Source organism: Hoplias malabaricus, chromosome 2 (assembly GCF_029633855.1).
Source record: "Hoplias malabaricus isolate fHopMal1 chromosome 2, fHopMal1.hap1, whole genome shotgun sequence".
NCBI classification, from domain to species: domain Eukaryota; kingdom Metazoa; phylum Chordata; class Actinopteri; order Characiformes; family Erythrinidae; genus Hoplias; species Hoplias malabaricus.
Window position 1 is genome coordinate 50,287,722 of NC_089801.1, and position 14,413 is coordinate 50,302,134.

Genomic DNA, 14,413 nt, shown 5'->3' on the forward strand with positions numbered 1-14,413 from the left:
AAACAAGAAAAAGCATTTATTTCTTAAATAAATAAGGACCAATGAAAATCATGCCTGTGTTATTTTCAGATGCAAAGCATCTATGGGAATTCATTCCTGTTTAGCAGGCTTAAAGAAAATCTTGCTGTCTTCACTCAAACACCTCAAAGTGTTTCAGTGCATACTTTTTTAAAAATGAAAGTGATTTTACACAATTTATTTGATTTTATATTATACACACATAACATTTTAAATTATGTTATCAAAGGTACATACATGTTTCTAATGGCCATTTCTTGTCTTACCTATCCTGATCATGTTAGTATAGTTTGTGCATTTACTGTAGCATTTTGTCCAGCCATGGAAACTTGCTCAAACAGACTGTTTATTTCTGCATATATTCCTCCACCACTATTTTGCTAGATATCTTTATTTGAGCCACAAACTAAAATGTGTTTATTATAAGTGATACTTATTTGAATGATTGCCCTATGGAGGTTTCCCTTATAAAACATAAAGGACTAGGCAGGTAGATTGTATGTATCATGCTATAATTTAAAAGAGAAGTAAAGATGGTATGAGATTGACTTGATCTTTATGTGGATGCTTCATCCATCTTCCTGTTCTTTAGCAGGTTCTTCAGGAAGAATTCACCTGAGAAAAAAAAACAAAAACAGACATTTGGACACAGCCAAACTCAAAACACCTGAAAGAGGACAGATGTCAGGTTGCCAAAAACATGGGAGTGGATGCAAGCTGGTTTTTAATACTTTTGTCCCCCCCCCTGTAGTTGCTGAAAACCCAACATAGGGCTGAATAATTATACAATATATATATAACAATATAAAATGTTTCACTAACAATGATATGATTTTTATAAACATTTTTAATATTTCAACACATTATTTAACGCATCTGCCACTGACTGGCTGTCATTACAAGGTGCTTCCGTCAGTTCACTGCAGTCAATTTTAAAGTTAGTTTATTAACAAAGCCAAGAGATATTTTTTGATGGTGATGTCATGTTCCTTTCAGTTCTTGGCAGATTTTCTGTGGCTTTTTTTGTTGTTGAACACTAATTGAATTATCGTATTGACTGAAATTAAGAAATATATTATGATAAACTTTCACCATATCGTCCAGCTCTAACCTAATCTAAAAACAGAGGGTAATCAAAATGTTAAGATATGCATATAAACATACCAGGAAAGAATTCTAAATATGGCTTTGGCAAATATTAATTCAAATATTTTAATACTAAAGTGGCTAATGATAGAACAGACAGCAACTAGACAATTCTTTGTTTTTAGATTCCAATGCACGAAATTTACACAGACAACGCATTTGGTAATCTTTTATTTTAGTGTTGCAAAGAACTGAATGTGTAAATGGGTTACCTGCTTTGTAAGAAGAGCGAACTAATGGTCCACTCGCTGTGTAGACAAAGCCCATCTCCTGACCAATCTTTTCCCAGTAAGCAAACTTTTCAGGAGTGATATACTCCTCGACCTACACACACACACACACACACAAAAACAGAATACCATTATCCAAATTACCATGAGAATAATATGAGAAAAACTGAGAAAAAAACTAGCTTAAATGAAGACTGTGAACAGGTTTGTAGCAATTACAGTAAAGGAGTAGTACCTTAAGATGCCGTTTGGTTGGCTGCATGTACTGGCCCAAGGTCAGACAGTCCACTCCAGAGGCCCTCAACTCTGGAATCATAATAATAATGAGAACAATGCATTTCCTGAGGAACACAGAATGGCTGTGCAGATTAAGTGGTTTCCCAGTGTTGCTAAGGCAGTTATGTCATTCTAGGCAGTTGCTAGTCTGTTATGTCAGAATCAAGCTTTATTGGCCACATATGCTCACACATACAAGGAAGTTGGTTTAGGTTACAGTAGCTCACAGTGCATATTAATAGACAATATTTTGTGTCTGGGGTGTGATGATGGACGTGGTGATGACAGACTATGATGGCTATGTAAAACTGCACCCTCAGCTTCTGGGGCAGGTTGGACTTCCTCAGCTCACTCTGCTGAGCTTGCTTGACGATGTAGCTGATGCTGTTGTACCACTTCAGGTCCCTGGTGATTATCGTGCCCAGGAACTAGCAGGACCCCACAGTCATCATGGTTCTGTCAAGGATGTTGAGTGCTGGCAAGGTTGAGGGGCAAGTTTAGCTGCTCCTGTGGAGAATCTGATCAACCACCCATCTGTAGGCATCACTGTCACAAATGAGGCCGATGGTGGTGTCATCTGCAAACTTTAGAAATTTGACAGAGGGGTTCGTGAAGGTACAGTCATTGGTGTACACGGAGAAGGGCAGTAGGAAGAGTACGCAACCTGGCGGAGCACCTGTACTGGTGATCCTGGTTCCAAAAGTGGACTTTCCCAACCTCACGTGCTGCTCTCTGCCAGTGAGAAAGCTGGTGATCCATTGTCAGGTGGGGGCTAGCATGCTGAGCTGGGTCAGTTTGCTGTGTAGTCTTCCTGGGATTAGATATTTTCCTCCGGCTATAATTCAGCATAGTATATGAAACATAGACCTAAAAAAAAAAATTGTATCCTCTGTCTTTTATGGTGAACTGTGAGTGTGACATGAGTGCTGTCATGCACATTGATATTTCAACGATAAACCAATACCACTAGTTCTCCAAATATAAAGTTGTACATTAAAGCTCAGCACGGTTGGCTAAACTACATTTTGTCATGTTTTTATTTGAGAAGGAGTAAACATTAACTAGACATTTTTGGCAAATCACAAGTCTTTTATCATTTATCAATGTGACTTCAGTGGAAAAGTTTGGACACCCTTTGCAAATTTCACCAATTATAATTTTGAGTGGAATCCAATTTCTAAGCTTTGTACATTTTTAGATTCTTCTAACATTTTGCTAATACTCTGCATTCCTGAGCTCCTCCAAGCAACTGTTTAAAGATCTGACAACAAAAGTAAGGTATGCCCACATACAGCGTGCACAATATTATTAAGAAATATCATTAGAGAGTAACTGTGGAGGACAAGGCGAGATCTGGAAGAAGAAGATTAAAACTAGAGAAGTGCTCATATTCTGGCAAGAAAGGCAAATTAAAAATTCCCAAATGACTGCCAAGAACTTGCAGGAATCTTTCAGTGATTAATGGTAGTGCACTACTCGACAGGGCAACACTGGTAGCAAAAACAATCTTCATGGAAGGGTTATAAGACCTGGGATCTCTTCACAAAACTACATGTTTTAAATATACTAAAGAACATGTAGATAAAAGAGAAAATATTTGGATAGCACTGCTGTGGGGTTGATCTCACATGCATTAAGAGACTGTGTTTACTGTTGTACAGCTGAATAGTAAGATGCTAAGCTTCGGCAGCATGTTCATACCTTTCAGAGCAGAGTGAACTTGGGTGTCCGTCTCTCCCAGTCCGAGCATGATGGAAGTCTTTGTAAGCAAACTTGGTTTAACTTTCTTCGCATGACTTAGCACACTGAGTGACTGGTCAAAGTTTGCACGTGGATCCCGCACATATCTGAATTACAACCAGATCAAAATGGTTGATTGCCACAATCAATATGAAGAGTATTTTGATAAGAAATATATAGAGGAGCAAATTATTTCAGCTTCGTGATTTAAATGATTCAAAAACATGCATTAATAACTGCTAATTAACTTGTGAAAAAAATCTTAAATATGCATTCATCTGGATATAAAACTGATTTCCCTTCTGCCATCTGGTGGTAACAACAGTTACTGCAGCACTCAAACAAAGCAAGACACAATCAGTTCATTTTCTGGAATTTTCACTGGGAGCCCCACCTTGTGGACAGTGTGTCAATGTTCTTTTCATTTTAAAAGACTAAATGACTTGACAAGATCACAATTTAAGTGTAAATATGTTGTTCGAACCACAGTGTCACCAGTGATAATTTCAGGTTTAACTATATTAGCGTCACATAAATAGAAATCCACTTAAGTTAATTAAGATAAATGCCCACCTGATTCATCTGATGGACAGATACATAAGTCCAAACATTTGTTGTTAGCGTTAGCTAGAAAACTACTCATCCTTCAGCATCGTTCAGGGGACCAGTGTAACTGTGTTCTCTGGAGTGATATAATCACCAACCAATTGTGATAGTGAGATGAAGTGATACCTGACCCCACTGATGTTCCTGTGGCTGAACATTATCAAATATTCACAGCAATGTTTCTTTATTTCAAAGGAAATGGTGGATGAACAGGTATGCACAATGCACAAACTTGTATTTTGTTTGAAATACAGAGTGATGATTATATCCAGATTCATGATCAATTTGTAACACATTTATGAGAATTAACAATCATATTCAAGCATTGTCAGCCAACAGTATCACTGAAATAAGTCAATCAAACTGATGGTGTACACTGCATGGTGAGTTCAGGGTATAATTGTATTATTTAAGTTCTGTAACATATCGCACTGACCTCTGCAGTTCTCTCACTGTCTCTACGTTATGGGCATAAACATCCAAGCCAGATAAGGCTATTTTCTCCACCGCTGACAGGTCACCACGGAAATCAGGGGTTAGACACTCTACCAGAATTTTCGAGTTCCTGAAAAAGTTCACATTCATAAAATGCAGTAAGAAAACTATTTGTGTAGACACTATAAATTCCACAGTATGTTATTTCTTAAACTATTTTTTGCAATATTGGCTTCTGCACAACATGTCTGTAGATGTGAGCCATTCTATGGAGTTTTTATTTGTGGTCAAATTAATAGGAATTTTGCCCTGCAGTCAACAAAATAATTCTAAACCCAATATGTTTTTCTTACATCTTTTCCACTGAACAACACAGGGCCCTCTGAACTGCGTAATTGCTGGGTCAAAATATAAATAATGCTAAAATCAAGCCAACACTCCCACACATTTAAATGATGTCCAATGAGTGTCTAAAAAGTGTCAACGCTATTACTGAACAACTTTTGAAAGGGAGGAAATAAAGTATGCGGAGGAATAGCAGGGACTACAGTCTATAATTATAGAACTACAAAGTGCTCCTCTATGGTGCGTGGAGCTGAGAGAATGATCAGAGTGTGTAGAAATACTGAGGTTGTCATAATATTGTAGATGTACCATTTAATATGTCAAATAACTTTACTGTGTGCAACGTCACAATATCACAAGAGCATATCACACTAGCTAAATGTAGCAATAGTGTTTTTATCCATATTGTACAGCTACTACCACAATCGTCATCATCAACAACAACCACTACAGTATGTCACAGATACCAGCTATAATTAGAATTCTTTACCTCTCCTTGAGATTGGAAACAGTTTTTGCAAAGTGTTCAGCACCACCATCAGCAAGATCTATTCAACAAAAACGCACACAAACATATACATGCTCAGAAAAAAAAACAGACCAAGTAAAGCATTGTGTGTATGTGTGTTTGTTTGTTTGTGTGCCTACCATCTCTGTCCACTGAAGTGAGCACAACATAGTCCAGTCCCCATGCATTAATGGCTTTAGCTGTGTTATATGGTTCTTCAGGGTCAAGAGGAGGAGGCGTTCTTGCTGTCTTTACAGAACAAAATCTGCAGCCACGCGTACAAGTGTCACCCATTAACTAAAGAGAGAGAGAGAGATAGAGATAGAGATTTTATATTCGTTACACACGCAGTGACATATATCAAGCTTTTGAAAATCAGAAATCCAGAAACTCAAATTATTAGAATGCCTAACTTTGTGTTTGACTAGATTGCTATTCAAACTGCATAAATGTTGTGTATTTCTCACAGCACATGCAACCACAATCACGAGAAAGACTGCTCACTTGACAATAGTCCAGAAGACCACTGATGCCCTCCACAAGAGGGAAAGCCACAGAATGTCACTCCTGAAAAGCTGCCTGTTTGTAGTGTGCTGTATCAAATTAACATTAATGGAAAGTTGACTGGAAGTGGATAATGTGGTAGCATGAGGTGCAAGAACTAAATTGATGACTGCAGCCTTGAGAGGATTGTCAAGAAAAGTTGATGGAAGAACCTGAGAGTTTTACAAAGAGTGGACTGAGGCTGTTGTCAGTGCTTCAACAGATACAGACAGACAGATTTCTCCAGGAAAGGGCTACCATTGCTGCAGTCCTAATTTTTTTGCAGCCACTTTTGCAAATGTAAGTTCCAGAAGCATTTACCCTGGCTAAGCAGAAAAAGAACTGGAGTGTGGCTCAGTGGTCCATTGTCCTCTTTTCATGTCAAAGTAAATTTTGCATTTCATTTGGAAATCAAGGTCCTAGAATCTGGAGGAAGACTGGAGAGGCAAAGAATCCAATATGTCTGAAGTCCAGTGCAAAGTTTCGATGGTCTGTCAAGGTACAATTGGCATCTGCTTAGTTTGGTCCACTCTGTTTTATCGAGTCCAAAGTCAATGCAGCTGTCTATCAGAAGATTTTAGAGCACTTCATGCTTCTATCTGCTGACAAGCTTTATGGAGATGCTGATTTCCTGAGTATATTTCTGATGTATGTCCAATAACTCACACTGATCAAAATAATAATAATAATAATATAAAAAGCTTGAATTATTTTACATGTAATGGATATAAAATGACATTTTTAACTTATTATGCAGCTAAACAGCCTTGTCCTCTTCAAAACTCTTGTGTCACTTGGAGCTAATGTGTATGCAAGCTGAACCTCTGTGTGCACCTTAAAGTAACTGAAATAATTATAAGTGGTACAAATTTTTGAACATCTATGTTCATTATGACTCTGTATTTTACTCATGTAAACTGACACTGGGTATATTTTTCTTCAATAACAATTTTAATTCTATGCAAGTAAATATCAATACGTCTGAATTACTCTTACTTCTTTATGTATTAGATTCCAGCACACACCTATCCCCTAGCCAGTATTATTACATATTATGACTAAGTATTTTAGCATAGGGCCCATTTTTACACTGACCATGATGGTTGCTGTGGCTGTAGCGTACTCTCCACCACCCCAACACTCTCCAATATTAGGACACCTGGCCTCCTCACACACCTGCAAACCAAAGTGATATTACAACAAACACACACAATAAATAAATAAATAACTTTTCATTTGGGTTCATTTAAAAGCAACATTTATAGCATAAAACGTCTTTGTTGAAATCTGGTTCCAGACCATTGTAAGCAAATAGAGGGCAACAGCAGCTAAAGCTGAGATTTTCTTGTGTTATATACTTACAGTGTGCAGCTTTAAATCCCGGAGAGAGTTCTTCAGTCGGTTGTAGTTTTTTCCGATAGGAATTTCTGTCTTCAGCCATGGTGGTAACCTGAGACTGAAATACACACCAGTGTTGGCATGTGTTAGATATGTATTTAATGTAACTGATATTAGCAATATTATTAAGTTGTCAAGTAACATTTATTACAATTCAAACAAATTTAATTCCTCACAAGCTTAGGCCCAAATAAAAAGGTAAAACTGTACAACAAATATTGTAGCACAGTGGGTGCTGTTTATATTTTAGCTTTTCAAAAAAAAAAAAAAATTTCCGTGTTGTAAGTTTTCAAAATATTTTGCTTGGCTGATCAGCTTGTTCTTAATAAGTGCAGACAATATTTGTTATTTGTTAAAACAATACTACACTTATCTGAATGTTAGTTGATAGAAAACATCGAGACATTATTTCTAGGAGTAGCCTAAGTTTTTAAAATTTTCACTGACTCACCGTTCACCTTTCTGTCGTTTCAAATTGCCCCTGTATTCGTCCCACTTGCTTTTCTCTGACAGCTCTCCAGATATGAAATCCTGTAGATCCAAGCCATCTTCTTTAATTTCTTTTTTTCTATCTTGTAGTGGAGTTGATGTGCTGGCTGCAGTAGTGAGTTGACTACTATGGACCTGTGACCAAATTAATTAACAGTGAGAAGAGTGAGGCGTAAATCTGTTGCATTCACATTTAGCGTACATTCAGGTATTCCAGTTTCTCCAGTTTTAACTAGGACTGGATAGAGAAACTTGTTTTACAAATGTGCAGATCTACATAGAGAGGCTTGTTCGAAATTCTAGACTGCTAGTTTAGGAGTAGAGTCCTGACTCTCAAAAAAGATGACAATTTTAAAAACTGTTTATCTGATGGTCACAGTTTTGGTGGTCCTTCTGGTCATGCACTGCTGAGTCTCGTTTTCTGTGTATATTTTAGAAACATCTTTGTAAACCTGTTGACTACAATTCACATTATTTTCTTTATGCAAGTGAATATCTTATATGCTAAAATTGGTAAGAGCCTCTTTTGACTACATGTTAAAAAAAAAAATATATATATATATTTTAAATCAGGTTTGAGAGAAATTTTTTGGACGGATAAAGTGGTTAGGAATGACTACTACATTTTTTCTAAATATAAAGCAGAAATCCTGTCAAGAGTTTGCTCCAGTTTAACAAGGCAACTTTAATGAGGAATGGTAATGAAAGGTATTAAAAGGCCTAATAATATGTCTTTAAAATTCTGTTTTTATGACGTGTCTCCAGTATTATTTGACAACTCATGCTTTAATTCAAAGCACCTCTAATCTCTCATCTACGGAGCCCAATTCAAACTATTTATTGATGTCCTATTGTATTTTTGTAGGTCTAAAGCATGAAAATACGCATTTACAAGCAGTAAAAGTTTATCAAAGGGCAATCTGAAAAACAGACCTCATCGTGTTAAAAAGTTACTAACAGACTACGTTCTGTCGGGGACATGTCCAGCGGCGAGTGAGAACAAAAAACCTAACTTGTGAAGACATCGAAGACGTGTACATATATTTAACAACATTACTTACACTGAACGTTTCAACGCATTTAGGTGACAAAAGTATATGACTGCAGGACAAACGAGTCGCGGAAAAACAGCCTCTGTTAATCATCGCCATGGTTTCACGAGACTAATCGTCATTGAAATCTGTTCATCTGTCATCGATTAACCATACCTCATGATATTTAACCCTTTCGCCACTTTTTATGGTACTATTGGTTTATTTGCATTATAGCTTTCGCTGAATGTTCTTATCTACAATTTAAACAATCATTTCAAATTTGTTTGAAAGCATTTTTTTTTGATAAATTGCGATTCTATTTTTTATATAATCTATAATATTTGTCTAAAAATAAGCAAATGTTTTCATACCAGAATAGATAATGTCCTCTGATATCGTGTAATCTGAAATGCTTCCAATATATACAATTATTTAAGAAAGGGCCGGTTTATTTAACACTTTTGTATGTTAGCAACTAGTCGTGTCTGAAGGCTGATGTCAGCTCGTAGCAGCTACATTTGCGTCATGAAGTGTTTCCTCCTTCCTTTCCTCCTCTATCGGCGAGGTAAGAACATGGCGCTACCTCGACCTGAGCGTTTTCAATCCACAGTAATCTTATTAATTATTACATCCCGGAAATTCATCCGATGTACAGGACCTTTCCTAAATATCAGTTGAAGCAATAACATGTATATTGTGACGATTCGGCCCTATTTGGAAAATAGACTCTCGAGCACTTGGCCTGTCTGTGTTTATCTGGTAGCGCTCAGCCGGCTGGCGGCTATGCCTGTTTAATAAAAGGCATAATGGGAGTATCGTTTGTTTAAATTTGCGATGGAAGGGGTGTTTTCTTTGTTAACAGAAACTCAAGAAAGTAGAATTTGTGAGTTAAAAGTGTCGGTTATGTTTATATCTGAGCGCTCCAATCATTAAGCCATAGTAGCCATCGAGTGGTAGCTCGATTTTTACGCTCGTAGTTTAAGCTTCGTTATGTTGTTGTCATTGATAGCTCTTTAATCATTCGTGACCCTCATTGTTTTTCTTAATAGAATGAAGACCATTCTCAGCACCCAGACGGTGGACATCCCCGACAAAGGTATGTCAAATGTCTCTACGCCTAAGTTTAAAGCCGTTAGCTAAAGACGAATCCACCTTGTGGTATTGTCTTACTCTTCTGGTCGCCTACCGGTATTTTCTTTGTCACCCGCAGTCGATGTGTCCCTTAAGGGCCGCACCGTCACTGTGAAGGGCCCACGCGGAACTCTCCGGAGGGAGTTCAACCACATAAACCTGGAGCTCCGTCTGCTCGGCAAGAAGCAGAAGAAGGTAAGGAATATTTCTGATGTACTCCAGTGTTCTTTGGTCCCGTTAGGACTGTGTGTTACACGATCTCTAAATTCGAGGCACCTACCTTGTATTATATACTTATTGTTCATATCAGCTCCACTGACCATACAGCAGCATTTAACATAAGGGCCATACATATGTAGACCGTAGTCCACCTGTTTCTCTGCATGCTTTCCTATATAAATTTCACCTGCTCACCAATGGTCAGGAGCACCACGGGTATGATTTGAGTGTTGTGTCATTCTCAATGCTGCAGTTACTCCGACGCGGTGTTGGTAGTGTCACTGTCCACTGCTAGATGTAAAGTCAGAGACAGTAGCTCATCTCTGGTGGCACAGTTTGTGCTGGTCGCCTTCGTCATTGATCAGTGGACTCTAGATGCAGCCCTCATGATGACGTTGGCTTGGTGTTTTGGTTTGAACTGTTCTCAGTCTGGCCGTGACACAGATTTAAAAACTCCAGCAGCACTGCTGTGTCTGATCCACTTATACTAGTACAGCGCACACTAAGACACCACCATCATGAGTGTTGCTGCAGCTTTAAGAATGATCAACCACACAAATCATGCCTGCACTGTTGGGGTCCTGATTGAAGGGCATGGTGAAACAGCGTTCAAGTATGTGACAGTGGTACTGTATGGTCAGTAGAGCTGATAAAATGGTGAATGTGTAGATACAAGGTAGGCCTTCCTTATCCAGCGACCGATTAGTCTATATCCAAAATAATCAATGGTGTCTTGAAATGGACACTTCAGTAGTGAAAACAGGATGAAATGGCATGTTGTTCTATGTAATCTTACAGACCTGAGGTTTTCAGATCTGTATTTTTCATAATAATCACTGTACCTCACATAGTCCTGGGTGGATTACTGAGATGTTTATTTTAAGAAGAGTCAAATTGCATTTCAAACACTTTTCTTCTGTGCATGTCATTCAGTGTCTGCAGACCTGAGGACAGTGCCAGTAAGTGCACACTCATACTCTGCCTTGTTTTTATAAATGTGTTAAATGGTTTTCATGGTGAAGGTTGGTTTAGTGAAGTGGACTTGTGCAATGGGTATCAATGCAGAGAACCTTTCTAATCTCTGTCTAAAATGTAAATGAGCAGTCTTGGCAGGTAAATCCAGAAAAGCCTGGTGTAAGTGAAAGCATTATGCCAGTCATTGTAACTAGTATCAAATGGTTAGGGACCAGTGCTGATCACATTTAATGTAAGTGTAATTTGAATGTGGTTTTTGTAAGTCTTTTGTTTCATGTCATGTACATTTGTGTGGTTGGCTACAGTAAGAACTATAGCAGAGCTGATACATGTCCTCTGTTGATGTTTTTTGATAAAAGACTCTTTAAGGGGTAGCAGAAACATTAAACAATTTAAAGAGTAAATATGCTGATGACTGAGCATTCCTGCTGGCTGTTTTACAGTGGTACACTGGAGACGTGGGTGTTCTGTTGGAGGTCCTATGGGTTTGGTCACATTGGGGATGCATTTTAGCGAAGCACAAATGAAATCCAGCTAGTGTTGGTGCACAATATATACAATGTAAGGGATAAATAGACTTGGAGTTCTCAATATGTATGTGAATGTGTTTCTCTTCAGCTTCGTGTGGACAAATGGTGGGGTAACAGGAAGGAGCTGGCTACAGTCAGAACTATCTGCAGCCATGTTCAGAACATGATCAAGGGTGTTACCATGGTAAGAATGACACCTTTATGACTTTATCTGATATTTAATACAAAGGGTGTATCTTTACTTGGCGCAACCTACAGTCTGCAGAAATGTCAGCATTTTGGTTTTTTTGTGTGAAGGGCTTCAGGTACAAGATGAGGTCCGTGTATGCCCATTTCCCCATCAACGTGGTGATTCAGGAGAGCGGTTCACTGGTGGAGATCAGAAACTTTCTTGGAGAGAAATACATCCGCCGTGTGCGCATGAGGCCAGGTACTTTGTTTACTAGCTGATTTAATTCTGTTAAGGCCATTGCTGATCATGGTCTGCTGAGATCCATGTTGATTTAATATCAAAAGATGATTGTACAATGCTGCTTAAGTCTTTTACATTTTTTTTAAATTAGTTTAATATATTTAAACTGTGGAAATGGTCGGTCCAGTTTGCCCACTATTATGGATTTTCCTGTTTATGCAGCACCTGGACAGATCAGGAACAATTAACAAATATTTTTATGCATTCAGATGAAAACTATTTTCTTAAACAATTTTTTAGAAACATTAAAAAGAAACTCTACAGCTGTGGATCATCATTGGCAACCCAGACTCTTCATAACTTGCGATTTGAATGAAAAGTTGACTTGATATAATTGTAGTTTGGTGTGATATGATCAGGAGTCACACATTTTCTATGTTTAACGGCAAATTCTGGAAAAGTTGGAGGAAGGCTTAAAGATTAATGACGCTTGTTTCTGATGCCAATATGGTGTTGTACATTTGTAGGTGTGAACTGTGCACTCTCTGCTGCCCAGAAAGATGAGCTGGTTCTGGAGGGTAATGATATTGAGCTGGTGTCAAACTCAGGTGAGACTGCTCTCTCTTCCACTTCAAATACTGTGTTGCCAGAAACAACATTTAAAAAAAAAAAAAAAATTCTTCCTGGTTCTTATTAAAGTTGTCACATTGTGAGGAACTCTGAACGTTTAATGTTGTTAATCGGTTTGCAGTAAATAAATATGGTTTGTAGTATTTTTGCCAAGTTCGGTAGCCTTCTGTTCTTTAAAGATTTTTTTTTTCTTAATTTTACCTAAAAGTTCTTTTTGGTACTTGTGCACTTTGTGGTCATATTTTGACCAACATATTTTCAAAGTTATGTTGATATCCTGGTGCATATTCTTTTTTTATTATTCGTTGAATTGACCATAACCTAAATCCCCCCTTCCTGTGCTTAGATTTCCCTAAACCCTCCCTAGTCAATGTTTAAGTGACATTTGGTCCTAAAGTTAGCATTCCTTGTCCTGTAAACTTCAAATTCAGTAGCGCAGAGTTGCATCCCTCATTGGTTTGAAAGAATTCACAATTTTAATTTTTTAAATTGATATATTTTTTTTTCTATTTTCCCCCCTGTCAGCAGCATCTCACAATACGCAGCATTTTTACAGCAAATGTATTGCTCAGCCTTTGGCAATCCTATAAATCCAGTTTGCTGGCCACTGCCTTTGAGGCAAATACCTTCGGACTTGGCTTGAGCTGTGCTAAGTATTTAAATGTTTTAAAAATGGCCAATACTGCAGTGCTTTTGAAGGCTTCAATATGCAAATTAGTCATCTGACTCTGAATCTCTTCCAGTCACAGATTAGTGCTGTGATTTGTGGGTCATCTTTAACAATATAATTGTGCTATATCCTTTCAGACTTCAGATCAATGTGCAGTTTGTGTGTGTGCATGCCTCTCACCTTTTTAGTGTTTCTTGTTTCAGCGGCCCTCATCCAGCAGGCAACCACAGTCAAAAATAAGGATATCAGAAAATTCCTGGATGGTATCTATGTCTCTGAGAAGGGAACAGTAGTGGAGCAGGAGGTCTAGAGGACTAAAGGTTAGAATGGATTCGTCATGCTGTCTGGGATGAAGTGCATTTGTCTTATCGTTCCTATTTGTCAGTTTCATGCTCTTCCATGCTTTGTTCTGGGGTCTCTGGTTCTTTCCTTTGATTCCATCTGCTTCAGCTTTGCTTTTCGTAGAAAAATGTGCCAATGTGTCTGTGGAGGCTTGTCAGTCTTGTGGAACAGTGTGGTTTTGCCTAATTTGAAAATATTCACTTGAAATATTAAAAGCTGTTTTAATTTGCTGGCTTTGACGTTAAGATACCTGCATGTCTGCACTAACATGGCTTTCTACTTTCAGTTATAACAAACTGTTAATGTTACATGACTTCATTAAGAAACTTTTGTCTTATTGAATTTATTTCAACAGGTTCCATTGCCTGTGTAGTGCCAGCTTCTAGCACTTTGTAGCCACAGCATCTTATTTTTTGTTGATATTTTACATTCTCTCACTTTTTCAGCTGCGGTGATCCAGCAGGCTACTACTGTACGGAAGAAGGACATCCGGAAGTTTCTGGATGGAATCTGTCAGTGAGAAGACCACTGTGGAGGAGCAGATGGATAATTAACAGCATCAGTCCTTGTAAAATCTGTCAATAAACATCTTTCTTTTTTCACCCACCACCCAAATTGTGGTTTCATCTTTGTGGTGTGCTGAATTGAATTTTTAAGCTATATTGTTCAAATACTGAATTGGTGATTAATGTTGTAACTGTTCCTGTATTTGAATGCTTACATGCAGACATTGCTA

At 37.9% G+C, this 14,413-nt stretch overlaps 2 protein-coding genes across 3 annotated transcripts; one reads left to right on the top strand and one right to left on the bottom strand.

Moving 5' to 3' along the window:
* Nucleotides 1-9: 9 nt before the first annotated feature.
* Nucleotides 10-8,931, bottom strand: lias (lipoic acid synthetase). Of its 2 annotated transcripts, XM_066659996.1 has the most exons (11): nucleotides 8,796-8,931; nucleotides 7,697-7,869; nucleotides 7,210-7,303; nucleotides 6,943-7,023; nucleotides 5,445-5,601; nucleotides 5,287-5,344; nucleotides 4,453-4,581; nucleotides 3,372-3,517; nucleotides 1,630-1,700; nucleotides 1,377-1,488; nucleotides 10-633 (listed from the first exon to the last, which is right to left on the bottom strand). In XM_066659996.1, the coding sequence occupies exons 1-11, from the start codon at nucleotides 8,883-8,885 to the stop codon at nucleotides 575-577; spliced, it is 1,170 nt and encodes a 389-aa protein (XP_066516093.1). In that variant the 5' UTR covers nucleotides 8,886-8,931; the 3' UTR covers nucleotides 10-574. The 2 variants fall into 2 exon arrangements, with proteins under 2 accessions (XP_066516093.1, XP_066516094.1); XM_066659997.1 differs by lacking the exons at nucleotides 10-633; nucleotides 1,377-1,488; nucleotides 1,630-1,700 and adding an exon at nucleotides 1,713-2,537.
* A 379-nt stretch (nucleotides 8,932-9,310) lies between these two features.
* Nucleotides 9,311-14,286, top strand: rpl9 (ribosomal protein L9). Its single transcript, XM_066660002.1, has 8 exons — nucleotides 9,311-9,333; nucleotides 9,818-9,864; nucleotides 9,979-10,094; nucleotides 11,712-11,807; nucleotides 11,921-12,053; nucleotides 12,563-12,643; nucleotides 13,539-13,655; nucleotides 14,124-14,286. Exons 2-7 carry the CDS (start codon nucleotides 9,819-9,821, stop codon nucleotides 13,643-13,645), a joined length of 579 nt encoding a protein of 192 aa, XP_066516099.1. The 5' UTR covers nucleotides 9,311-9,333; nucleotide 9,818; the 3' UTR covers nucleotides 13,646-13,655; nucleotides 14,124-14,286.
* Nucleotides 14,287-14,413: the final 127 nt, after the last annotated feature.

Excerpts from the sequence above, each read along its gene's own strand:
- lias (XM_066659996.1), bottom strand. The coding sequence starts at position 8,885 with ATGGCGATGATTAACAGAGGCTGTTTTTCCGCGACTCGTTTGTCCTGC. Across the intron at positions 1,701-3,371 it reads AGTTCACTCTGCTCTGAAAG|AGTTGAGGGCCTCTGGAGTG; the intron begins GTATGAACATGC and ends TTATGATTCCAG. Across the intron at positions 1,489-1,629 it reads CAACCAAACGGCATCTTAAG|GTCGAGGAGTATATCACTCC; the intron begins GTACTACTCCTT and ends GTGTGTGTGTAG.
- rpl9 (XM_066660002.1), top strand. The coding sequence starts at position 9,819 with ATGAAGACCATTCTCAGCACCCAGACGGTGGACATCCCCGACAAAG. Across the intron at positions 10,095-11,711 it reads TCGGCAAGAAGCAGAAGAAG|CTTCGTGTGGACAAATGGTG; the intron begins GTAAGGAATATT and ends GTTTCTCTTCAG. Across the intron at positions 12,644-13,538 it reads TGAGCTGGTGTCAAACTCAG|CGGCCCTCATCCAGCAGGCA; the intron begins GTGAGACTGCTC and ends TTCTTGTTTCAG.